Source organism: Theropithecus gelada, chromosome 3 (assembly GCF_003255815.1).
Source record: "Theropithecus gelada isolate Dixy chromosome 3, Tgel_1.0, whole genome shotgun sequence".
NCBI lineage: Eukaryota > Metazoa > Chordata > Mammalia > Primates > Cercopithecidae > Theropithecus > Theropithecus gelada.
The window spans coordinates 132,251,957-132,279,575 of record NC_037670.1 but is presented as its reverse complement, the minus strand read 5'-3'; the positions used below and the strand labels follow the sequence as shown (position 1 = coordinate 132,279,575).

Sequence of the window (27,619 nt, the reverse complement as noted above, 5' to 3'; positions counted from 1 at the left end):
ATAAAAAACCTTTGAATTGTACATTTTAAATGGGTGAACTGGTATGTGAATTATATCTCGATAAAGCTGTTTAAAAAGCAAACAAAAAAAAAGGACCATTCTTGGAAACTGGGATAGGAGTAAATAGAGGGGAAATAATGGGAGTGTGGAAATGATAAGAAACATCATCTTGGAGTCTAATTCAAAGTAGGGAGTGATGGGCATAGACAAGCGCCCTACTCTTTAGGAAAACTGATTTTAAAATACTTACAGACACGAAAACTCAACAGCATCTACCACTTATTTAGAGCTTACTAAATGCCAGTCACTGCATTAAGTGTTTTAAATGTATTAAATCTCAGCAATAGTCCTTTAAGTTAGTTATTTTTATTCCCTTTTTGATGACAAACCAACTGGTTCAGAGTGGCTCATTAACTTAACAAAAACATAAGTCAGTAAGAGGCAGAGTTGAAATTCAAATTTAAATCTGTTCAATTCCAAAACATTTGTTCTTTAATACTACACTAAACTGGAATGGAAGAAGAAAGGCAAAATATAAAAAATAAAAATACCATCATGTGAATAATCTTTATGAGAAAATAAACATATTACGACTACACAGTAAATTCTCTAATAAGTTTAAGTTTTTAAAAAGACATGTAAAAACTAATTCAATACAGTCACAGATATCTAAATCATTGTGTCAAAAGACTCAAGGCTTATACAAAACCTAAAGCAAAACTGCTGAGATGAACAGAATTATTGCTTGGAGATATTATTATTATGACCCATAAAAGAAAGTAAATGTTATTCCTTTTTTCTTGTTTTATCCAACTATGAGAACAAAGTAGAATGAACAGAAGAAATATTGTTAACCAAGAGGCAAAGCCCAAGATTAAGAACAACTGGTCATTTTTAAAGAGTTAATTCCCGGCTGGGCATGGTGGCTCATGCCTGTAATCCCAGCACTTTGGGAGGCCGAGGCAGGAGGATCATAAGGTCAGGAGTTCAAGACCAGCCTGGCCAACACAGTGAAACCCCGTCTCTACTAAAAATACAAAGAAAAATTAGCTGGGTTGGTGGCGCGTGCCTGTAATCCCAGCTTCTCAGGTGGCTGAGGCAGGAGAATTGCTTGAACTGGGACCTGGGAGGTGGAGGTTGCAGTGAGCTGAGATCATATGCCACTGTATTCCAGCCTGGGCTACGGAGCGAGACTCCGTCTCAAAAAAAAAAAAAAATTGACAATACAGGCACTCTCAGTGAACTCTGGGAACTTAGCACAAGGGAACTGCCAAAAGGTGGCAGACAGGCAAATATGCCTAAATTTTCAAAAATGGAAAAGAAGAGATTCTGCTAAACACTAGAAGACATTATTAATCAGCTGGTTTCACAATCATTAGACACTACCACAAGTGTTCCAAACAGGTCACGTAAACCACTCTTACTTTCTGAAGGGTTTCTGGACTGGTTAATGTAGTATATTTTGGTATCAGCAAGGTGTTAAAAAAAAATTTAAGAAAATCTCATGATATCCTTGTAGATTTGATGGAGAAATGAAGACGAATAAACATCAAAGGTGTTTATAACTGATGAAAGACTGTACTGTCAGATGGCTTTCAATATTTCATCCTGGTCAAAAATTTGTACTAATGACGTGAATGACAACGGAAGTTTGCTTAACCAAGATCGGACCAGATGATGGGACTGCGTGCCTTAATTGTCGTACTTCCAAAATTTATGAACTATGAAAAGTAAAAGCAGTTAAGTACAAGAATGACAGAATCAAGACTAAGATATAGATTGAAATAATGAGTGCGAGTGAACAAGATTAAATTAAAGCAAGAATAAAGGTTCAAAGTCACTTAGGTTTAGAAAATCAGAATTCCAAATGCAAAGAATGTGGTTTTTATCTGAACATAAGCTCAATGTCTGCTTTATAAAAACAACTAAACTGATTTTAAAGGATTACATTATAAGAAGTACACTACACATATCAAAAGAAGTACTCTCTACAACCCTGAACATGTTTAGATTACAAGCTTTCTTTTTCTTTTTGAGATGGAGTCTTGCTTTGTTCCCCAGGCTGAAGTGCAGTGGCGTGATCTTGGCTCACTGCAAGCTCCACCTCTCGGGTTCATGCCATTCTCCTGCCTCAGCCTCCCAAGTAGCTGGGACTACAGGCTCCCGCCACTACACCCAGCTAATTTTTTGTATTTTTAGTAGAGACGGGGTTTCACTGTGTTAGCCAGGATGGTCTCGACCTCTTGACCTCGTGATCCGCCCGCCTCGGCCTCCCAAAGTGCTGGGATTACAGGCGTGAGCCACCGCGCCCGGCCAGATTACAAGTTTTCTTGACGGACTGGACAGGATCCAAAGGTTGATGACAAAATAACAGACCTATTATCCATGAGACCTAAGTACTAAACATTAAGAAAACCAATGGAGATTTAAATAGGAATTAAAAATTCAGTCCTGCCTTCAAGGAGCTTTGGTCTTACAGGAAAGTCAGCCATGGACAAATAAATGCAATTATTAGTGGGTACTATGGAAATGTAGATACATTATACTAAGGACTCAAACAATGAAAGACTTGAGCTTTCTTAGAAGAAAGAATTCTTCACTAAAAAGGTAACTTAAAAGCTGATTTTTGTTTTTGGGGTTTTTTTTTGAGACAGGGTCTCGCTCTTTTGCCCAGGATGGAGTGCAGTGGCATGATCCCAGCTCACTACAGCCTCAAACTCCCAGGTTCAAGTGATTCTCCCATCTCAGCCTCCTGAGTAGCTGGGACTACAGGCACACACCACCGTGCCCAGCTCATTTTTTATATTTTTTGTAAAGATAAGGTCTCACATTGTTGCCCAGGCTGGTCTCAAACTCCTGGGCTTAAGCAATCTGCCTGCCCCAGCCTCCCAAAGTGCTGGGATTACAGGCATGAACCACCATGCCCAGCCTAAGCTGATTTTTGAAAGGTATTTATCCTATCAAAAATGGGCAACAATAATAAAAGCTAATATGTAAGTACTTATTACATATATCAGCTACTGTGCTACATGCTAAAGACAGTGAATCAAACAGCTATGATCTCTGCCCTCATGGAGTTTATGTTTCAATGAAAGAGAGAGAAGAGAACAAGTACAGGTTGTATATCTCTTATCCAAAATGCTTGGGACCACAGTGTTTCAAATTCTGGATATTTTTCCAGTTATTGCAATATCTGCATTATATACTTGCTCAGTTGAGCATTCCCAATTTGAAGGTTTGAACCTGAAATGTTCCAGTGAGCACTTCCTTTGAGTGTCATGTTGACAGTCAGAAAGTTTCAGATTTTGGAGCATTTTGGATTTTTGTTTTTCAGATTTGGGACGTTCAACCTGTAATACCAAGAAAGTAAGATAAATACTGTAAGAAACAGAAGTATGCAGTGCAATGGAACACTCGACAAGAATACCTAAAGACATTTAGGGTAGTCAGGGAGGGGCTCACAAGAGTGCAGGGACTGGTAGAGGGAAATGTTCCTAACAGAGGAAGGTCTAAAGATAAGACCAAGGAACTTGGCTTGTTCAGGAACTAATATTTCAATATACTAGTACACAGTTTGAGAGCGGGGGGGAGCTAGAAAAAAGGCTAGAGATATAAGCTGGTGCCACATCATGCTGGTCTTTAAACAGCAAAGAGTTTGAATTTATCCTAATAGTAATAGTAAGCTGTTGAAGGGTGTTAAGCAGAGAAGGAACATGGTTAAATCTGTGTTACAAAAAAATCACTCCAGCCACAATGAGGAGGATTAGAAAAAGATGAAAGAAGCCAGGAAGACCTAGCGCAAGACATGACACTGGCCTGAACTAATCTATCTAGGTAGATGAATAAAGAGAAGTAAATATACTCCGTGTGTGTGTGTGTGTACCCCAGTGACTGAGTGATACGGGGGGAGGGCACAGGAAAAATCATATGTAAGTCCCAAACTTCTTGCTTAGGACTTTATATAAACAGCAGTACCACTCACTGAGGTGGGAAATGCCAGAAGAGAATTAGGTTTGGTTTTGTTTGTTTGAGGTGGGGAGTGGGAGTAGGATGGGGAAAGAAAGGTTAAGTTATACATTTAGTGAATAAATAGAGTGCCTGTGAGACTCACAAATAGACATTCAGATATAAAAGTCTACAGGCAAAGAGAAAGGATCAGGCTGCAGACATCTGTAGTCCTTAGGCAACTGAGGTGAGAGTGAAGAGAATATTCTGTAGAAAGGCAAAAAAAGGTCTAGGACAGAACCCTGAGATAGAATCTAGAGTAATATTAACAATTGGCCAGGCATGGTGGCTCACACCTGTAATCCTAGCACTTTAGTAGGAGGCCGAGGCGGGCAGATCACAAGGTCAGGAGTTCGAGACCAGCTTGGCCAATGTGGTGAAATCCTGTCTCTACTAAAAGTACAAAAATTAGCCTGGCATGGTGGTGGGCGCCTGTAGTCTCAGCTACTAGGGAGGCTGAGGCAGGAAAATCGCTTGAACTTGGGAGGCGGAAGTTGCAGTGAGCCGAGATGGTGCCGCTGCACTCCAGCCTGGGTGACAGAGCAAGACCTGGACTCAGAAAAAAAAAGAAAGAAAAAAAGAAAACTACTAACAATTAAAGGGAAGCCTAAGAAAGGGGACTTGCGTAATATGGAGAATTCAGCTCAAAGAGCAGATGTAAAAATGGAAGACTATGAAATCGCAGAAGTTAGGGAAAGAGTTTCAAAGGCAAGAAAATCAGCAATGCTAATTACTGCCAAATAAAGCAGTGAAGAAATTATTCCACCAGACTGAGCAATAAATGGATTCATGCCCCAAGAGCAATTGATTGGCACAAGCCATAGACTGAGGAGTGAGTGGAAGTTGATGAAATAAAGCATGGACAACTCTTTTGAGAAGCTGGGTTTTGAAGGAAAAGTGCGAACAAAATTGGTAACTCAAGAAGGACATGGGACCAAGAGAAGGAGTATTTATGTGCACACAAATCTGTGTTAATGACTGCAAATGCATCTGAGCATGTGTATGGTACACAGGTGCACACATAGCAGCACATGAAACTGTAAATGAGAAGGAAAGAGTCTGAAGACTGAAAAATACAAGAATAAAAATCACAAAACAAGTCTCTGAAAAGGCAGACGATGCGCTACCAAGCATAAGTAAAGGGATTGTCTTAGGGAAAATGGCATTTCCATAGTAAGAGGAGAGATAATCAAAAGGATAGGTGTAACAACAGGTAAAAGCATTTTCAAATTTAAGACATCAACTTGAGGGAGTTCTCATCTGATGATTTCTCTTTTATGTAATATTTAAAAGACAAGGTCATCCACAGGCAGAGAAGACAGTATACAAGCAGAGATTTGAGAAGAGCAGAAAATGAAAATGGCCATTGCAGAGACCAGGGCAGTGTACCATCTTAGGAAATAATAAACTGTGAGCAAGGCTGAGGTTCTTGTTTAGGTTTGTGCCAAGAATTAATACAAGTACCAATGTGTAGGGTGTGTTTTTCTCCAGGTGCAGTCAATAGCCTGGAAATAGCATAAAAAGGGCAGACTGCTGCATTCAACCAGAACTAGAGTTTTGCCAAGCAGATATGACAGAACAGTGAGGCAAGCAACTCAAGGACACCTATAAGAGTGTGGTTAAAGTGATGGACTATGGCATCTAAGCTGATCAGGAACGCAGTCAAGACTAGAAAGGGCAGATCGCAAGAAAGTAGATCCATGGACTAGAAAACCTAAAAAAGGGTACAAAGTACACTAGGAATAACTGAGTAAAAGAGGAAAGGAGGTCATGGTTAGATAATAAAACATCTGAATGTAATATTTCAGAAGTAGAGCAATTCCTGGTGATTACAAGGCACAGTGGCTCTAAAATGGAGGGAGGTCATTGGAATTGTGTGGAAAGCTGCCAAATGGACAAGAAGGGAGAACAAGGCAGACAGAAGGTCTAAAATAACATGGTATTCAGAGAAATGCAAGTAGTTTGACATTTCTAAAACCTAAGAGGCATAAAGATGAGGATAGAGAAGGGAAGAGCCAAATCATGTATGTCGTGGTAAAGAGAATAATCTTTATCTGGAATGCAATTTGCTCAGGATAAAAGCTGTCCTCAAATATTTGAATGGCTGTCATATTAAAAAAGAATTAGACCAGTTCTAGGAAATAGGAGGGTGGAAGGTACAAGGAAACAGACTAAAATAAAGAAGAACATTCTAAATGAGTAAATAAATAGGCTGTCTTGAAAAAAACAAAAGTAAACTCTTTTTTACTAGAAGTGTTCAAGCAAAACTCAATGCTGATCAGCCTATAATGTTATACAAAGAATCAAAAAGGTGACCTTTAAGTCCCTTCCAACTCCAAGGAGGTAATAAGAAGCAGAAGACAACACTTACCAATTCTACACCTATTACTCCTGCACCAATAACAACCATCTTTTCTGGAACTTTTTTTAAAGATAAAGCACCTGTAGATGACACTATTGTATCTTCATCAATCTATAAGAAAAACAAAAGATATAATCAAAATAATCTGAAAAAACCTAGTACAGTCGACCCTCCATATCCATGGGTTCTGAATTTGCAGATTTAACCAACCATGCACTGAAAATATTCAGAAAAAAACTGATGGCTGCATCTGTACCAAACATGTACAGATGGGTTTTTTTGTCATTATTCCCTAAACAATACGGTATAAGAACTACTTGCATAGCATTTACAGTGTATTAGGTATTATAAGTAACCTAGAGATGACTTAAAGTATACAGGAGGAAGTATGCAGATTATATGCAAATACTATGTCATTTTATGTAAGGCACTTGAGCATCTGTGGGTTTTGGTATCCAAGGGGGGTCCTGGAACCAATCCACGAAGGATGTGAAGAGATAAATGTATTTATAAACTGTGATCTCAGCAGAATCACTAAAAATACTACGTCATTTATTTGTTTTGAGGTATCTATATACCTAATTTCATCAAATCCCATTAAAAATGCTGACTTTAAATTTTATCCTCCAATATTCCAAATGCAATGGTCAATTTTAACTTCATACTGTACTCAAACATATCTTAATATAAAGTGTTCTATAGCTGGTCAAAATCACTGCAGAATAAAGACAGGTAACTTCCCAAAGCTGAATGACCATCAAAATATAGTATTTCAGTCAGAAATCTCTCATTCAAAGTTCACAAATAGCATAATTTATAAAACATATTTCTAAAGAAAAGTTGTAATGGTTGTAAATTACGAAGCATAAATACCGTGATTCCAGGAAAAGGGGTAACTTCTGAACCCGTAGCTATAAGAATGTTCTTTGTATCAACAACCTGAGTGCCGCCATCAACTTTCGTAGCAGTGACTTGATTTTTGCCAGTTATCTTTCCATATCCATTGACATGAATAACCTTTATGAAATAATGTTCATAAATTCGCAAAGTTTAAAGTAATTTGTTTGATGAATCATTCCAAGGAAAAATTACTCTGTAAATAATTTATCTAAAACAAAATGCTTCCTTACTCAGTAATGCTACACCATGCAGCAAAACATGTGATATATGTCAGGGAAATCTATTTCAGGTTAGCAAGCTATTTTAAATTAAATAAATATTCCCCTGTAACCAAGTTCAAATATCATCACTCCATAATGCAAAGTTTAATGTGTATTCAAAGTAAAGCAGAAATCTGAATATTAAACACTGACCTTATTCTGTTTGAATAAGTGGGCAATTCCACCTGTTAAAGCTTTTACTGCAGTACTCTTCTGCTCCATCATCTTGTCTAAATTCAAGCGAACTTCGGACACTGTAATTTGTTAAATTAATCTTTAGTCCCTAGATAAATTCTTGAAGCACTGTGCAGTGTTTTTCACTCACCAACTGGAAAATTTCAACCTAATGCTCATAAAAGCCAGTATTAAAGTTTCAAAATGTAATAACATAATTATGGCTGACAAAGTTTAATTACCTAGGTTTTAATCACTCATTCAACTCAGAAGAGAACTCTGAAGCAACAGTATTGGATAAAAATGCTCAACTCAATTAAACTTTAGAGGTAAGAAGGGTATCTTAGAAAGTACCTCACACAACAACCAACACATATCTTAGAGATAAAGAAAAAGAGACTGAAAGATTTCTGATTTACCCAGGCTCACAGAGCTAGGATGTAAAAGCCTTGCCTACAATGCGGGTCTCCTGACTACCCCTAGCTCTTCTTTCTTTACATCATTCCATTTTTCATCTAGTATGATATTCTATATGATTTAGTGCATACACATCATCTCTATATCCAATGGACTGCCTGTAAGTAGCCCCTCAAACCTACCTCTGTAAAGAAACAAATGAAGGAAAAGTAACAACCCAAGGTTATGACTAGGTCCTGCCCAGAAGAGACTACCTTTCTGGAAGTACCTACCAACAACAATAAGTGGAGACAAAAGATTAAAACAGCTCAAAAAGTATGTCAGGAGACAAGATATGTTATGAAATGTCCTTTTCCTTTTCCGCTATGCCTCACTCTTTCTCTCTAATTTTTCTACTACCAAAAGCTTAAGTGGGCCTTCCTTCCTTCCTCTATCTCCCCATAGTACTCAGGAATCCAGCCTTCTCAGTGATCTCCAGGTTTCAGGAAATGAAAACTGACTCTTCAAAAACACATAAAGGCAAACCTCAGGAAAAAGTTGGCAAAGGAACAGAAGATATAATGGTAGAAATCTGGATTTGCAGAGTTAGGCTTGGTTATACTTGGCTGGGAGAAATCTGGACTTAGGCCTTCCTTTTTAAGTAAATCTCTCCAAATTTTTGAGATTATTTTACCCTTCCTTCACTAAACATCTATTATACATACATTAGACACATTTAAGTCTTTAGACAGAAGAGCCAAGTCAAGCAGTCTGGTTATGTCATTAAGTATGAAAAGTATACTTACTTTCAATTCCTCTAGATGCAAAATCTTTTCCATGGGCCATATGGTAATAATGAGAGTTGTTCAATAAAGCCTAAAGGAAATTAAAAAGATTAAATTATCAAATATTCATACATAGACTTCAAATAATCAAAAAGCACTTATGAAATGATAGTCTCTTTCTTTTTATTTTTTGAGACGGAGTTTCGCTCTTTTTGCCCAAGCTGGAGTGCAATAGTGCGATCTTGGCTCACCGCAACCTCCGCCTCCCGGGCTCAAGCAATTCTCCCTCAGACTACAGGCATGCGCCACCACACCTGGCTAATTTTGTATTTTTAGTAGAGATGGGGTTTCTCCATGTTGGTCAGGCTGGTCTTGAACTCCTGACCTCAGGTGATCTGCCCGCCTCGGCCTCCCAAAGTGCTGGGATTACAGGCGTGAGCCACCGCGCCTGGCTGATATTCTCTTTCAAATGTTCTCACCACAAAAATGGTAGGTAATGAATATGTTAATTAGCTTGACCAAATTATTCCACATTATAGTCATAAATCATAACACCACTTTGTATGCCATAAATATATACAATTGTAATCTGTCACTTTACAATAAAAATTTAAAAAGAAGTTAAAAAAAAAGACATGGCATTCTCTACATGGAATAGTATATGGGACTACACCCATTCAGTTTCTCTTATTAATCAAAGACAGACAATAATGATGTGAAAAACATTCAACAAACAAGAATGAAAAAGACTTTTACTTTCTTTAAAAGTAAAGGCATAAGTACACACTTCAGGATGGCAGGTGAAAAAGGCAGTCATGTTTACATACATAAAGGACCTAAAAGAACAATTTACTTACTATCTATTATCTGTTACATTGGTAAAGGAAAGATAAAGAGAAAAAACTAGAACATCAGAGTCTGTCTGAATGGAAAGCTAGGCATTCTGAGACAAGGAAGCTATTTCAGGAATGAGCGGCAGAATAGTGACAGCACTCTAAGTTTTACAAAAGAGAAGTGTGTTTTTTATCATTCTTTTTTTTCTCTGTGTGAAATGTGCCACAACTTAGATTGTTTTTTAACAAGTGTATTTGTCTAATCTAGTCTCAATCCATCCTTCTAGTTGGTTGCTAGCCAAAAACAATCTCTGCGCTGTACAAAACATATGCTCACCTTAGAAGGAATACAACCAACATTCAAGCACGTTCCACCAAGTGTTTCATTTTTCTCAACGCAGACTGTCTACAACCAAAGAAAATATTATTTAACTGCACATAACCCCAATGTTTCAGATCACTAAAATGCCAAATATATGTCTTAATTTGTCCACAAAACAAGCTATTTGAGCTGTGTTTTCACAGAGACTAAAATATGTAGTCCTTTATAATTTACCATTTGAATAATAATAAACTCTTTTGGGCTAACCCAAAAGTGAATTATTCTAAAAGATATTTTTGTGTGCTTAACATTACCAAATATACGCTTTTAGTTCCATCACTGTATCTTCCAAAGTGTGATTAGAAGTCAAAATGAAAAGTACTGGGAAGAGAAGAAAACTAATAGATTTCACTTTCCATTCCAAGAGAATACTATAACCAAATGAACCTAATCTTTATTAGTCTCAGGCTTACAAGTTATTTATAGAGTTAAGAAAGTATTTACCATGTTTTTGCCTGCAAAGTACTTTATACACATGATCAACCCTTCCCAAATTAAAATAAGTCAATACTTAGTTGGAGTTCAAACCTTACCTTGAAGCCTAACTGGGCAGCTTTAATAGCAGCAACATATCCTCCAGGACCAGAACCTATAACTGTTACATCAGCATCAACTACAATAAAAGCAAATTGATATAAAATAGTAAATTGCTTAATAGTTACCAAAAAGAGCTCTTTGGAAGAGCAAACAACCCAATACTTAAATCTCTTAGAGTACAAATCAGCATTTTCTACATAGTTTCTGCACTATTTTATTACTACTTGATGCTCTTTGATGCTACTGAAAAATGGCATAAATATTCAAATTTCATTTTCTGTTATCTTAAATTTCATTTTCTATTATTTTCTATTCATTACAACATGCAGAAACACAACTGAGTTCTGTAATACTAACATTGTATCCACTGACCTTCCTAAATTCTATTGATTTAATAACTGACAGGAATTTAGTGATACTGGAAGACAAGTATGTATGAAGCAAAGAGCCTGAGCTTTGGAATCTGACATTCTGGGCTTCAAATCTCAGCGCTGCCAATGATTAGTTGTGTGAACTTGACCAAATGACTTAACCTTTCTGTAATATGGGGATGAAAACACTGCCTTCAATGATTGATGTTAGAATTAAATAAGATAATTTTATATTATGCTTTAATATTTCCAATAAATTTAAGACCTATTACCTTTTTCAGGTCCTTAACTTCTGAAATATGAGGGAAAAAACAGCTTCCACGTAATATTTAACAAATATGTTTTGAACTTGCATATTGATATTTTTTGTATACTTTAAGATAATAGGCTAACCAGAATATTCAATTAACTACTGTGGCTATTTTTCAAATAAAGATAAAAAATTGAAAATTAATTTTGATCAGTATCCTTAGGAGTGTAACAATCGTAATACTAATGTGCAAATAAGTTCAATTACTCCCATTCTTCTCAATCCAACTTCAAATCAAGTAACAATGACTTTTAAGAGTTAGGAAACAGTCTCCCTTTTCTTCCCCTTCCACTGTCCTGACAACCACAACTAGTCTACCATTTAGCAATTCGTAACACATATTCACATATATTATCATGTTTGAGTCTCAGAATTTCCTATGAGGAAGATAAAGATGTCATAAATAAGACATTTCACAGAAGAAACAAGAAGTTCAAGAGAGGTCAATTAACTTGTCTAAGGTTAACTGGCAAGTGAACTGCAGAGACAAACTAAGCTTTTTGACTCTACTTCCAGTAGTCTTTCCATTATTCAATACTATTCCATTCCTCAGTTTTAACCATCATAAACTAAAATCCCAGAGAGCAATAATCAAGCTTTATAATCACTACCTAAGTGACCTTAGGTGAGTAATTTAACCTGCCTCATCTTTGTTTCCATACCTGGCAAAAGAAAGACCACAAAAAAATCTACTTCATAGAATAAAATAATGTATGTAATAATTTAGCATAGTACCTCTAGCACACATAGTAAGTATTCTATACATAGTAGGTATATTCTGACCTACAAAGAATACTATTCTAATTTGCATCACCGCCTCTCCCCAAAAACACACATCCCTAGAGTAATATCATTCAAAAACCTTTGCTGGTCTGAATAGAATCATAGAACCTCTGTGTTGGTGGATAACTAAGTTATTCAGCCCAATTATCCACAAAAATCTAAGAATCCCTCCTGCTGAATAAATGAAAGTACGAGATTTTCTTTGGTTATAGCAGATGATAACTGAGATAATACATGAAAAATATGTACAGTCATTTCAATATATGAAAAATTGCTTCAATTTTTACTGATCCATTTGTGCTTTTTAGCCACCCTGCGTGGTTCAGACTCAGGTTCAGAATTAAGTATCTAATAAAATGTATTTTTATTTTCAAATCTTGAACCAAGTGATAATCTACACAACATCCCTCAAATGGGTTCTAATTTTTAATTTCAGAGTAATGTAAATACAAGCTACAAAACAGGTTTCTTTGCTGAATTTTTAATGTCTTTTCTGATTAAAAATACAAGTTTACTGAATAAATTTAAATACACTAAATCAAAAAAAAAAAAAAAAACCCATCCACATTGCCATACAACCCAGAGAAAACTGTTTATGGGACCTCCCAATCTTTCCTCTAGGAAAGTTTTTATAAAATTCAATTTTTGCCATATTTTATATTCTTTTCTCATTCTTACATGTGCATATATATTTATAACATATTATTGCTATGATTCTCCAAAAACCCTTTTAATGACAATAAAACTGAATTAAATATTTTAAATTTTGAGTATATGTATTTTTGAGCATGTATCTTTAATCACTGATATGTAACAATTCTTATAGTAGGTCCATGGTACTAAAATGAAAAATAAATTTGGTTTGGAAAAGAACTGTTTTAGTAAGGTCAGGAGAAGTAAACAAGAGATAAAAGATAATAGCCAAAACCCTTGGGTTTCATTTCCCTATTCACTACGTAATCTTAGGAGTTATTATTTTTTTTTTAACTTCAGAAAATACCAAAAATTCAAGAGTTCCTCTCTCACTATAGATACTAGATGTAATATTCCATCACAATACCAGTAAAGTGCTAAGATGCACAAAAATGAGAAAAAAGCAGACTCTTCATGTAAAGATCTGTCAACTGAGAATACAGGAGGGTATAAGCCAGGAACAAACTTTCAAAAACAAACCAGTATTTAGGGGAAGTATACACACATCTACAATATACTTTGAAATGTATCAAAAAATAAGATGGACTGATGGATAAACTGATGAGCACATATGTGGTACTGTAAGCACAGAAAATGTTAATGGAAGAAAATTATGGGTGTTCAATGTAAAATTCTTACAATTTTCTAAATGTTTGTAATTTTTCATAATAAAATGTCAGAAAAATAATCTAACTCTCACCTGTACCAAAGGATGCATACAAATGAAAGCTGACAACAAACGATTCTGACTCACCCTCTCCTTGTCAAGAAGAATTTTACAGGTTAGGTCCCATACATAAAGTTAAAAAATCAGAATACAGGCCGGCATGGTAGCTCATGCCTGTAATCCCAGCACTTTGGAAGGCCGAGGCAGGTGGTCACCTGAGGTCTGGAGTTTGAGACCAGCCTCACATGGCGAAACCCCATCTCTACCAAAAATACAAAATATTAGCCAGGCGTGGTTGTGAGAGCCTGTAATCAGCTACTCGGGAGGCTGAGGCAGGAGAATCACTTGAACCCGGGAGGTGGATGTTGCAGTGAACCAAAACCGTGTCACTGCACTACTCCAGCCTGGGTAACAAGAGCGAAACTCTATCTCAGAAAAAAAAAAAAAAAAAGGATACAGAAAAGTAGTTAAATGAAATACATTTATTTAAGGCAAGCCTGATGGAAAAATGGCAAATGACAGCTGAATAGCAATCTGTGTTTCAAGTGTCAGTGAAGTATCAGCTGATTCAAACATGGTCCTTTAGATTCGGAAATGTGTGCTCCTATCAGGTTTAAAGTATCAGGTTGATACTTTAAAAATACTGGAGTACAATAAGAAGTGACTGACTTGAACAAGGCAATTAATGTTATTAAAATTAACTCAAAGAAAAAAGGCAAGAAAAGTACTCTACAAATTCTCCAAGTGTTACATACTAGATCATTATAAGGAAAATAAGGCACCACATTATCCAGGCTACCACTGAAATAAAGGTGTTGTGTTACAAATCAATTTTAATCATCAATATAATTATAAGATGTATCTCAAGAAGTCAGTCTGTGTAATCCCAGCACTCTGGGAGGCCAATGTGGGTGGATCACTTGAGGTCAGGACTTCAAGGCAAGGCAGGCCAACATGGTGAAACCCTATCTCTACTAAAAATACAAAAATTAGCTGGGCATAGTGGTGCATGCCTGTAGTCCCAGCTACTCAGGAGGCTGACGCATGAGAATCTCCCGAACCTGCGAGGCAGAAGTTGCAGTGAACCAAGATCACACCATTGCACCCCAGCTTGCACGACAGAGTGAGACCCTGTTTCAAAAAAAAAAGTCAGTCTACAATACCTAACACTTGGGTAGTTTACAATGTGCCAGTTAGTGAGCCAGTCACGTGTACTGTCTTATGTAAGCCTCATTACATTTCTATGACATAGTTATTACTACCATTAACAGAGGAAGAAAAGGTTGAAAACAACGAAATAACTTGCATAAGGCTACACAACTAGTAAGTAATCTAGCCAGGATTCAAACAAGGTCCTCTAGATTCTGACATGTATGCTCCCACATACCATTATGTTCTATCGCCTGCCAAAACACTCAGATGATCCCATAATCTCCTGGACAATCAAGAACTTCAACTAAAATGACAAGAATATGCTTTACTATCAGAACAAAATCAAATAGTTATGACTCATCAGTACCTTCAATAACCTTACAATGCAGTGAGGAAAAAGAGGTACATGTCAAAATGAAGATAAAACCAGATTTTTGGCTGGGCATGGGGGCTCACACCTGTAATACCAGTACTTTGGGAGGCCAAGGCGGGCAGATCACCTGAGGTCAGGACTTCAAGACCGGCCTGGCCAACATGGTGAAACCCCGTCTCTACTAAAAATACAAAAATTAGCCGGGCATGGTGGCAGGTGCCTGTAATCCCAGCTACTCGGGAGGCTGAGGCAGGAGAATCGCTTGAACCTGGGAGGCGGAGGTTATAGTGAGCCAAGATTGTGCCATTGCACTCCAGTCTAGGAGACAAGAGCGAGACCTCGTCTTAGAAAGAAAAAAAAAAAAAAACCCAGATTTTTAAAAAGAAAAATCAAACAGGAAAAGAGATGTCATAAGGCAATAATCATTAATTACCAAATGTACTGAATATGAGAGCTACTTGGTAAGGTTTATTTGCTGACATTTTGTTGAGGGGTAAGGGAAGTTGTTTTTACATTGTCAATGGCCTTATTCTCCAGTCTTTTTCAGTAACCTCCTCCTATAGTGAACACTCTATACTTGTTATCACCCAAAACTGTTCAGCCTCTGAAATCAACACTCCACTTTCTGGTCATAACCTCCTGGTCCCTAAAGAAGAAATACAGTAAAAAAAGAAATAATCTGAAGTAAAACAAACCTGGGTTCCAAACTCTACCCCGGCTAAGTTCTTGGGCCAATTACTCAATCTCTCTGGGCTTTGATAACATGGGGATAATAGTAAGGATGACACCTGCAGCCTCAGAGAGTACGCATGTTAAGATCCTAAGAAGGTGCCAGGTGCATACTGGTTACTCAGTGTTACTCCCCTTCTCAGATCCACCTCCAAACTTCAGTTCGGCAGCCTCTAGTCTCATTCACATCCTCCATTTTAGTCTACACAGTGCTACCACAGAGCTAAAACCCAACTCAGATGTTATTCTCTTTGTTGTTATGCTCTATTGGTTCCCCAATCTCTTGTTAGATAAAGCCCATGTTCCTAAGTACAACATCCAAATTCCTTCAGTAACTGTTTCTCCAGCCTCATCTCCTACCACGTTCTGTTTACTCACCAATACCATGCAGTTTAAGCCTCAGTAACAGTGAATTACTACTCTTAGCCTACATGCATAGAATTATGCTCATCTACCTATGTACGATCTGTTCCATCTACCTAGAAATAAACACTAACAGCACGCATTTCACATTACAAACACTACTTCAAGCTCTTGGGGGGGGGGTGTGCCTGCACATGCTGTGTCGTGTGTGTGTATACATAAATGACATAGCCCTAGTTCTTATAGTCTAAATAGGAAAAAAAAAAAAAAAAGAATTACAGTGAAAGGTCCAACCTGTAACCAGAGTTACTCTCAACCTTTTCAGCTATCAATATAATTCCTAAGGAAAGAATTATGTGACCATTCCCAATCCATATATATATATAGATGTCATTACTCCCTATGCTTAGTCTGTGGACCCCTGTCACAATTATGTGTTGGATGTTTGTCTCCCCCAACTAAATTGTAAGCTCTATAAAAGCTGGGTCTTGTCCGTCTTGCTCACTGCTGTATTCCAGTAGTTAGCCCAGTGACTAACACATAGTAGATATTAGTATCTGTCAAAATAATAAATAAAAGAATGAATGAATGAGTGAACATGAGTGATATAAGTGCTACAAGTTTGATTAAGTGCTGTCATGAAATAAAAGGTCACATCAACAGCAACACACACAACTTTGCAAATTCTGATGAACCTGGTTCATAAGGCTATTCAGACATCTCTCAGATGTTGTAACCGAGACTGTATCATAGTAAGATTTGAACTTCTCAGGAGAGTCAATCAATACTCATGTAAGGAAGAAAACTGAATAAAACATTAACAGTGCAGGCTCTGAAGTCAAAAGGATTCTCCCAGCTCTGTCATTTCCTATTGAAAAACCTAACTCTTCCATCTATAAAATGGGGAGAACAGCAGCACATAGGTAGGAGAAAGGCCATGAGGGTTAAATCTGTGCCCAAGACAGAGTTAAGCCCTTAGTGCATCGGTTAATATTATTATTGTTGTAGCTGGATACTTACTTTGTACAAGACACCATACCAGATGCTTTGCCATAGAGCAGTAACTAAAACAGACCTGGCCCAGGGTTCATTCATTCAATAAATATGTACTGATTACCTACTGTATCACTTTAGGTACAAAACAAAACAGTCAGTCACACACAGTCCCTGCCCTGATGAAGTCTGCATTCCTGAGGAAAAGACAGTAAGCACATACCTCAGACAAATACAAGTATGTGTGTAAAATGTTTGTTACTGCATCCACTCAAAGCTTTTACACACTTTACATACATGGGTACTAAGTGATTCATGATTTACTCAATGTCAAGGGATCCCCAAACTGATAGTGGAACGCTCAGCCTCATTCCACTAAAATCCAAGTTCTGGCTCAGGAGCTGCCTGGCAAATAAAAGGCACTGAATAATCTTTGTTGACTGATTCCAAAGGTATAAAAAACATCCTTTAGAAATGAAAATCTAACATCTCTCCTGTTATGTGAGTTGAGAAAATGAGATTCCCATTTAAAAAGAGACAAAGTGTATAAGAGGTCCAACTTTTCCCCTCATCATCATATTAGCTTTTTTTTTAAAAAGGATTTCTTGAACTGTTTAAAGCTAGGATAAATCACTCACTCACTGTTGGTCATGGGTGACTAGAATCCTCCCCCTTCCTCTAGAAATAAAATATCCAAAATGATAATGGCTGGATAACAGTTGAGGATACAGGATTAAATTACTTCACAGAATGCAGGGAGACTGACAGTCACAGTTCCCCCAGATAATGATTTCTATAATTGAAGCTTTAAGACATTCGATTTTACTTATAATCCATATGGGTGAATTCAGTAAATGTCAAAACAGTTCATTTCAAATAATCAATATCCTTGGTACTGACAGGTCAAAATACTTCAATATAATCCTATTGATTTTCTGTTTTAAATACTTAAAAAAAAATAAAACGCATATCCTTTACAGGAACTTCAAAAATATAAAAAAGTATACAGGAGAAAATTCCATGATCCATAGCTTCCTTTTAAGGTACATCCTGCTAATCTTTAAAACATGCTTTTGATAAACCCATGAAGACTTTCATTCAGGATGTCAAGAAAGTCATCTCATCATTCTAAACAGTATTAAAATAACCAACACAACCTCACTCAATGGACAAAATTAACTTTTTAAATGTAAACATATGAAATTGCTGCCCTGCTCAAAACCTTTGTTTCCCATCATACTTGGAGTACGATCCAAACTACTAGGCCTGGCTTATAAGGCACTCCATGATCTGTCTCCTGCCTACCTCTCTGATTTTACATTCTATGGGTTTCTGTTCCAGCCCCATCAGCCTTCTTGCTATTCCTTAAACTTCACAAGCTAAGTTCCACCTCAGACCTTTCTCAGTGTTGTTTCCCTCTGCCTGAAGTAACCTCAATCCTTCACTTCACTCAGGATCCTGCCCAGACATCATCTCCTCAGAAAGGCCTTTCCTGACACTGTATCTAAAATTATCTCTCTTTCTCCCTATCACCTGCTTTAATTGTCAGGTACTTCCCAAAATATTTATCCGTTACTTATATATTGTTTGTCTTTTATCACCAAATTACAAGTTTCACAAAAGCAGGGTTTTACCTTGTTCACCGCCTGGAACACACTAGCTCAACACACATTCAAACGAATAAATACATAAACAAATGAACTATAAGACACTTAACATAAGTTATTCCAATATTCACTTACTTTTACATAGAAACAAAAACGAACTGTCAACTAACGTGATGAAAAAAATGTTTTACTTAAGTACTTACTCGGCTGATCTGCGTAAGTTCTCAGAGGCACTGCAGAAAGTCCCTGTAGGCCATGAGATATTCGATTGAAATGGCCCCTCTAGAAAAAGAAAATGTTCCAACTATGTAAGATATGAATTCAAAACATAGAACTACTTAAGGCTGATGAAAACAGAACAATTTTTGGCAAATGTATCAAGCAAGGATTATTAGTGTATCTTCTTCCATTGCCACACAGAAGTTACAGATCAATTTTCCCTCTTTGACGATAACTCTTTGACGATAACTAATCATTTGAACTTTTCAGTCTCTGCTTGCCACACCCATCTTTTTATTATGAATAGTCAACAAACCATCTCATACTTAATTTTAAAAATGTATTCAATGGTATTTTTATTCAATTTTCAGAAAACATGGCTAATTATTAGTGCCAGGGATCATTTTAATGTCATAAAGCTCTGAGCCAGCCGTGGTGGCTCACGCCTGTAATCTCAACACTTTGGGAGGCTGAAGTGGGCGGATCACCTGAGGTCAGGAGTTCCAGACCAGCCTGGCCAACATGGTGAAGCCCCGTCTCTACTAAAAATACAAGAGAATTTGCCAGGTATAGAGGCGGGCGCCTGTAATCCCAGCTACTCGGGAGGCCGAGGCAGGAGAATCGCTTGAACCCGGAAGGCGGAGGATGCAGTAAGCCGAGATCGCGCCATTGCACTCTAGCCTGGACGTCAGAGTGAGACTCCGTCTCAAAATAAATAAACGAATAAAGCTCTGAAAGTTCTAACTTAAATACTTGAATAATCTATACATGATAATCCTTTTACTTGTAATTTTTGTTTCCTAACTTTAAGCCAGCATGTATATATAGTCCATATTTACTTAGAACCATCTATGAAGATCTTCCTGAGCCATCAACTAGGAATAGCAAATTAGACAAGGTAACTTAGGAAAATGCACCAAGTAGTGTACTTACGTTCTGGAGCTACGACAGTTTGATAAAACTCATCATCTCCCTAATCTCTATATATGGATGGCTACCATTTCCTAAGGGCAATGAGGCAGAAAGAAAGAAAGCAAACAGCCCCTGCTTCTATCACAGTAGGCAAATGGGCGGCAGTGACAAAACTACTCCAAGGCAACTCTTAACACTTGAGGTCAGGACAGCAAACCCAAAGAGCAGCCGATTGTCAATCTTAGAGTTTTAGTCCCACCTCCGCCGCTCCCTAAAAGCATGACTTATAGAATGTTACATTAACTTTTGGGAACGCAGGTTCCTCATCTCTGAAACAAAGGGGTTTGATCGCTATATTATTTTTGAGGTCTCCATCAATATAGTACCCGGCCACGGTGCCACATACACACAATTTGGCTGTGTCTGGTAGGCAGGTTAAAAAGGAAAGTTGTTCTGATAACCTGCTGCAATTAAAGATTTAAATATCCAGAAAGACCTGAGAGATGGCAATGAACACCAGCTGAAAGCTGCCAACACTGACAAGACCTTAGGGGAATTCCGAGGGCTTTCTGTTGGAGCTGACTGGGTCTGAACCATTCAAGAAGTGACCCCAGGGTTACCTGCCCACTGCATAAAATGAGGCCACTCAGGGGTCAGAATTAGGATGAGAAAAAGGCAGAGGGCATAAAGAGCCAGACTATACGGGACGTGGGTGGCTTACACTTCCTCCAAGGTAGAGGCCTCTGTGTGACCGGATGGCCCTCGGCCCAGGCTTGGGGGTGTGGCATCTGTGACCGCCGGCCGTCACACAACCTGAAAGGACTCGCCACAGCCTGGGCCCAGGCCCGTCCCTCGCCTGCTACCGCCGCAGGAGAAGCTGCTACCTCGGAGCCTAGGGCCGGGCTGAGCCGGTGCAGAGGCAGGGCCAGGGCCAGGGGTGGTGCGGGCCAGGCGCCTGGGCTCCGCCAGGCCAACGGGCTTAGGCCGCGTCCCGGACCCACTGAGCGGGACCTTCCGTGCCTCTGGCTCAGCACGACCCCACCTACTCGGCCCTCACCTTGGCCAAGGAGCAGTACACACGACTCCAGCTCTGCATTTTTCCGCTGTATCTTCCCTTCTGCCAATGCTTTCACCTCCGCTGGGCGCCTCCGACGCCTCGCCAAGGTCTCCCCGCCCTGCGCATGCACAGGCGCAGTTACGTTTTCGCTCGGGAGCAGCGCGATTGGCCCGCGCGGTTCTACCGTAAGAGGTGTTCCTGTCAGGCTAGGCGTCGTACGCTGTCGTAAGGAGCGTAGTGCTTTGTTGCAGCGGGGGTGGTGGTGGGAAAGATTTAGGGGCGGTGTCAAAATGTCGAGCTACAATGTATTCTTATACTTGGAAGATGAAATAAACAAATAAAACTATCGTTTGCCTAATGCACGCTACAGAGAGTAAAGCGTGACAAGTTTGACAAGCTCTTGGTTGTGCTAGGCATTCCTCGGCACTTTCTACAGAGATTTCATCCTTGCAACAACCATATGGAGTATTACTAGTATTTCCATTTCTTGGATGAGGCCCAGAGAGGTTAAACATTGACCCCAAGGTCTTGAAAAGGAGAGATAACTGCAGCCCCAAGGCCAAAACCTTTGGTCTTAACTACTGCTTTATACTCGCTCCCCTCAAGTGCCATATAAGGGATGGGGCTACAGATTTTGGCATCGCCAGCATCCTGCTCTAATTAGCTAACTGACAATAGGTAGAGAACACACTATCTTCTATTTCTTTGGTTGAGAAACACATCTGCCCGGTAAAACAGTGGGATGGTGGATGAGATTTTAGGTTTTGAGAGATAATCGGTTGAAAGGGTTGAAAAACACTGTCTTCAAGATTGAGCACGAAAGTCTAAGGTCTGATTCTTGCCTTCCATAACTCTAAATAGTGTGAATAAACTTAATTCTACATTTATTGAAAGTCTACCACCCAGGCCTTGTGCTGGGCTAAACACTGGTTAGAAATTACTGCCTATCTATGTTCAGGTTTAGATATGAGTAATATTTAGTGTTTGTTAGGCATTGCTGGCAGCTCTATCCTGTGACAGGGTCCCCAGCTCCTTTTATCTCGTGACTCTGCCATCATCAGAGCTTGCCTTGCATCCTTCATTCAAGATGGCTGCTGGAGTTTCTACAATCATATCCCCTCATTCCATCTGATAACAAAGCCACACCTAGCTGCAAGGGGATCTGCAAAACATAGTCTTGTCACCTGAGTGCCTACCTAAAATTGTATTAATAAGCAAGATGAGATGAAGAGATATTGGGGGACAGTGAGTAGCCTCTACCACACAGATGGGGAGAATTGTCTCCTCTCCAGCTTCATGGCAGTTTTTGACATCTGGTCTAGGAGTTATTGTTCCATATGCACCAAATCTCACAGTTCTTTCCTGAACTTTCTGGGGCTTTGTCCCCTACTCCCTTGTCCAAAATTACAATATCGTATTTTTATTTTTTAAAAATGAAACATTTCTATCCCTTCCAGCTGTCATTCACAAAGCCTAGGAGCTCAACCTAGTATGAGAATTGAGGCAGGAAATAGATTCATTACTGCACTCACCATATTCCTCCACATTCCTCCTCATCTCTTCTACCAATTATACCTCTTCTCCTCTCAGCTAGAACAAAAGCCACAATGCATATAAATCAATGCAAACACGCTGGGGGTGGAGGGGGAGATGTCAACAATGGACAGCCCACACTTGCAGTGTTTGTATTCCAGCTAAGGAATATAACCAGAAATTGAAACATACTTATTTTGCTAACTTGATTTTTTTCACTTAAAACTCTCACGAGCAACTTTCCACGTTCATATTGGCCTACAACATTAGTTCTAATTGTTTGGGTGAGGGAGAAAGGACAAGATGGAGGAAGGTGAACAAGAAGGCACAATCCATGTTGCTTCCGGGTTCTTCCTCACCAACATTCCCGTGCACGGGAAAATGCAGCCCACCCCAGGAAGATGCAGCTCAACCGAGCATGCACCAGATGACGTCAATCCGAAGAGATCGAAACTTACCCAGCCACGCCTATGGAGACGCCCCTATCACGCCCTTATCCCGCCCACTGCCCTCCCCCTTCCAGTACCAATGCATAAAATTCTGCCACTGGCAGGAAGCAGCGTGACTTCTTCGGCCCCGCATTTGTGGACCAGAGAACCTCACCTGAGAGCGTCGGTGCGACTTCCCTGGCCCCCCACACCTGAGGACCAGAGAACCTCGCCCGAGAGTGTATGCATATTTGCAAATAAAAGGCTGCCACTTTCTTCGCTCGTTTTGGCCTTTATTGATATTTAGTCTTTGCGTCTATTAATAGTAGTAATAGAGAAACAAAACACTAATGACTACTAAGTATTTTGGGACATACCCATTTAACTATATTTTATTATTAGATATGTAGGTCATTACCAATTTTTCAATGTCATGATTGAAAATCACCTGAGGTCAGGAGTTCGAGACCAGTTTGGCCAACATGGCAAAACCCCATCTCTACTAAAAATACAAAAATTAGCAGGGTGTGGTGGCATGCGCCTGTAATCCCAGCTACCCAGAAGGCTGAGGCAGGAGAATTGCTGGAATCTGGGAGGCAGAGGCTTCAGTGAGCCAAGATTGCGCCACTACACTCCAGCCTGGGCAATAGAGCAAGACTCCATCTCAAAAAAACCTATCCTTAACTCCTTAACTTTCTGGTCTTTTCACCGTACATTTGCATTTTGGCCACCTTATCCATTTCCATGGCTTTAGCACCTGCCTACATACACTAATACATAACTTCTAAATCCTTATCTCCAGTCTTTTTAGAATTTTTTTTTTTTTTTTTGTAGAAACAGGGTCTCGTTTTGTTGCCTCAGTTTCCCAAAGTGCTGGAATTACAGGCACAAGGCACTGCGCCTAGCCCTTATCTTCAGTCTTTACTTCTCTCCTGATCTCCGATTGCATATTTTCTCTGTTTTTCTTTTCTTCTTCTTCTTTTTTTTTTTTTTTTCTCTTTTTTTTTTTTTTTTTTTTAATGTGTGTGTGTGACAGGGTTTCACTCTGTTGCCCAATCAGGAGTGCAGTGGAATGATCTCAGCTCCCTGCAGCATCAACCTCCTGGGCTCAAGTAGTCCTCCTGACTCAGCCTCCCATGTAGCTGGGACTACAAGTGCACACCCCATACCCAGTGAATTTTTAAATTTATTTTGGTAGAGACAAGGTCTCACTATGTTACCCAGGTTGGTCTTGAACTCCTGAGCTCAAGCAGTCCTTTCACCTTGTCTTCCCAATGTGCTAGGATTACAGATGTGAGCCACCGCACCTGGCCTCAACTGCATATTTTCAACAGTCTACCAAATATGTCTAATGGTTATCTCAGTTTCAATTATCTAACATCTTAATATAAAATACATATGTTTTTCATTATGATTAATGATACCTCTAAAACGCCTATCATCCATATGAAAGATTTTGTATCCCTTCTCAACTCCTCTCTTTAGTCCAGTGTCTAACTGGCCATTGCTTTAGTTAGATTCTCCTAGAAGCAGACCCAGAAACAAGGATTTGAATGTAAGGAGTTTATTTGATAAATGATGCAAGGAAGCACCAGTTGGAGATGGAAAAGGGATGGAAACAATTTCAGATACATTAATTAGTAGACTATTACTATGGGCAATTGGGGCTCAACTCACTGGAGGCCTCTGGGAGACAGCATAGAGCATGCTTCAGAGTTGCCCTACCCAATCTATATCCATCAACTTCCGTCAGTCCTTGAGTGAGAACTGATTCCAGGGACTTAACTCTCTACAATTCTCACCTGCCCCGTAAGTGCACAGAGTTAGTACCAGCAGCCAGAGAAATCTCCCAGGCAAAGAGTTTCTGATGCTTGCAGTAGAAATGCTTTGAGTGCAGAAATGCTTTGAATGCAGAGGAGAAATGAATGCTAAGAGTTTACAGGGGAGACACCCACAAGATCTGTGATAATCACCAAGTCCTATCAATTCTGAATGTGAGAATGAGAGTGAAGGAATCATTGAGATGGCTCCAGAGTTGCTAGCTTAGACAGCTGGTAGAGAGTGAAACCAATGCAGAAATAGGCAACATAGGAGAAAGAGCAGCCTTGGAGAAAGATAATGAGTTATGTTTTTTTGAATCTGAGATACCAGCTGGACATCTGAGCGAAGAAAAGTTACTGGAGCACAATTTTAGAGCTTACAAACTCCAGATGTGGACTTGGAAATTTGCTGGCATGTCGACACATATGGGAATAGATGAATTCATTAAGGATAGCATGTTTTTTTAAAAAAAACGTTATGAGGGAGCGTGAACAGGAGCTGAAAATGGTATGTCTGATACAGTGTAGGTCGTGGGGCCAGTCCAGGCTGGAGCGCAGTGCCGTGAGTATAGGCTTCTCGCTCACATGGTGTTTAGTAGTTTCTTCTTGAGCCAATGCATGTATTACAGCAGCAGGCTTCTTTGTGCTTTCTCATCATAGTAACGTACTACTTGTAAATACATTTTTCCATTTTCTGTTTTTTTGTGTTTTTGACATTTTGTTTCATTGGTCTGATGTATATTTTCCATGCCCTCACCCCTTTAAGGAAAAAAAAAAGGAAAAAAGCAACACACACCCACACAAAATCATTATTTGTTATATTATTTTTAACTGGGCTCTGTGGTCTTCTAGAAGAGGTTGTTGCACAGGAGAATCTCTCATATAGTGCCACTCTCCTCCAAATTGCCTCAGGCAAGAACAGAATTGGTGAAACCCACACAGTGGGACCTGAGAGGTCATTAATCGGCCCCCGTTGCTCCCCAAATTGTTCTATTCCATCTAACCACTACCCTAACTCCTGGCCTGAAAGTTTCCTGTTAAGAGATTTATTCTTATTGCTCCATTTCCAAACATTCTCTATTCCAACAAGCTAACAGTTGCTAGATTTAAATACGATTCTTCCCTTGGGGAAAAGAGGGTAAGAGGATTATTCTAAATCCTGTGTGAAGCTTTACGTCATTTCTCCATTTAATCATCACTCCAGCCCTGTGAAGTGGTTTGCCTGTAGATTTTCTTGTGGATGGTTAGCCAAGGAACTAAGACTGTCAAGTGGATGAAGTAATTGTCATGGAGGATAAGATCCTTTCCCAGTTGGACAGACTTGGGGCAGGGGGAGGGGAGCAGAGTGAGTGGCAAGTAGGTAGCAAGTGAAGGACAGAAGCTGAAAGAAAAGAGGAGCAAACATTGATGAGAAGTCAAAGACACCAGGCTTAGTAAAAGTGCCGTCTTGTCTTGAGTATGAGTGCTAACTACTGCAGTAATAGTATTAACAACTTTAATAATCTGAATTTTCTTTATAGCTTGCAAGGTCTCTTTATCCATTCATTCTCTCACAGGTCCAGTAATCACTGAGGGCCCACTATGTGCTTGACATTGTGCTAAAAGCCAGGAAAGTAACAGAGAGCTAAACCAGAGCCAGTCCCTGACCTCATGGAGTTTACATCCTGACGGTGTAACTAGGTTCACAACTACTGCCATATGAAATAGAAAAGTGCAATTATGATAAGCACTATGAAAGAGCATGGAGATCCAGGAGGGATTTGAACTAGTTGGGCAAGACAGAAGAGCAGAAAAGTCTCCTCTGAGGGAGTGATGCTTCAGCTAATATCCAAACAATGACAAATTATCTGAGCAGGGAGGATGGAATGAGTGTCCCAGGCAATAAACATTATCAACATACTCATTTTACAAACGGGAAAGAATGTTGTAGGGAGAACCGGACTGACAATCAGGAGACTCAAGTTCTAGACCTAACTGCTCCTTTACTTTCAGTGTTTGTAATCTAGCATAGGTCAGCTCTTCTTTTTATTTTATTTTATTTCATTTTGTTTTATTTTATTTATTGCCTGCATTACACAGATGCAGCATTCAGCTCTTGGCTTCCCGAACCTTAAATTGAGGGGCTCCAAGGTCCCTTCTAGTTATAAAGCCTACAGTCCTATTTAACTGAGCTGCAAAGAGCTGGCTTATGAAGAACTACATAATGGTCATAGTAGCCTCACATCTGTTAGGATGGCTAATTATCAAAAAGACAAGAGATAACAAGTGTTGGCAAGGTTATGGAGAAGAAGGAACTCTTGCACACTATTGGTGGAAATGAAAATCAGTATAGCCATTATGGAAAACAGTATAGAGCTTTCTCAAAACTGTAGAGGACTATGTGCTCACAAACAGGGTGTTCCCGATAAGTCCTGCTCTCGCAAACGAAGCAGGGCGTTCCCCATAAGTCCTGCTCTGGCAAACGAAGCAGGGCATTCCCCATAAGTCCTGCTCTTGCAAAGGAAGCAGGGCATTCCTTCCCTGTTTACAGGGAGGACTAAGGAGCCAGCTGCTAACAGCAGATCCTGGGGGCTTGTTTATGTGTAAACATCTTGAAAATCCAGAAAGTCAGGGAAAGGTCAGAAAAACAACAATGTGTCTTGTGACTTGGTAACATTCCACAAACGACTGTATAAAATAAAGCAGAGCGCGCCATTCGAGGCAGCCGCCATGTTTGTCTTGTCTGGTGTTGTCTCGTGTGTTCATTCCTTTGTTTAGGAAACACGCGGACCCCAACAAAAACATTAAAAATAGAACTACCATATGAACCAGCAATCCTTCCTCTGGGTATATACACAAAGGAAGTGAAATAAGTATCTTAAGAGATAGCTGCACTCCCACATCACAGCCTTATTCACAGTAGTCAATATATAAACAACTAAGTGTCCATTAATAGATGAAGGGATAATATTCTTTTTTTTTTTTTTTTTTTTTTG

At 39.1% G+C, this 27,619-nt stretch overlaps 1 protein-coding gene across 4 annotated transcripts in view; it reads right to left on the bottom strand.

The window, feature by feature from the left end:
* Nucleotides 1-27,619, bottom strand: part of DLD (dihydrolipoamide dehydrogenase) — a 37,923-nt gene that overhangs the window by 9,199 nt on the left and 1,105 nt on the right. Inside the window, exons 2-9 of one of the 4 annotated variants that reach the window (XM_025378414.1) lie at nucleotides 20,864-21,179; nucleotides 18,879-18,957; nucleotides 10,631-10,710; nucleotides 10,053-10,121; nucleotides 8,904-8,973; nucleotides 7,681-7,781; nucleotides 7,241-7,384; nucleotides 6,377-6,478 (exon numbers count right to left, since the gene is read on the bottom strand). In XM_025378414.1, coding sequence (XP_025234199.1) covers nucleotides 6,377-6,478; nucleotides 7,241-7,384; nucleotides 7,681-7,781; nucleotides 8,904-8,973; nucleotides 10,053-10,121; nucleotides 10,631-10,710; nucleotides 18,879-18,957; nucleotides 20,864-20,902 — 684 coding nt within the window. In that variant the 5' untranslated portion in view covers nucleotides 20,903-21,179. Of the gene's footprint in view, nucleotides 1-6,376; nucleotides 6,479-7,240; nucleotides 7,385-7,680; nucleotides 7,782-8,903; nucleotides 8,974-10,052; nucleotides 10,122-10,630; nucleotides 10,711-18,878; nucleotides 18,958-20,863; nucleotides 21,180-27,619 lie in introns of those variants that run through there. The other 3 variants (XM_025378417.1, XM_025378416.1, XM_025378418.1) reach the window with 3 other exon arrangements.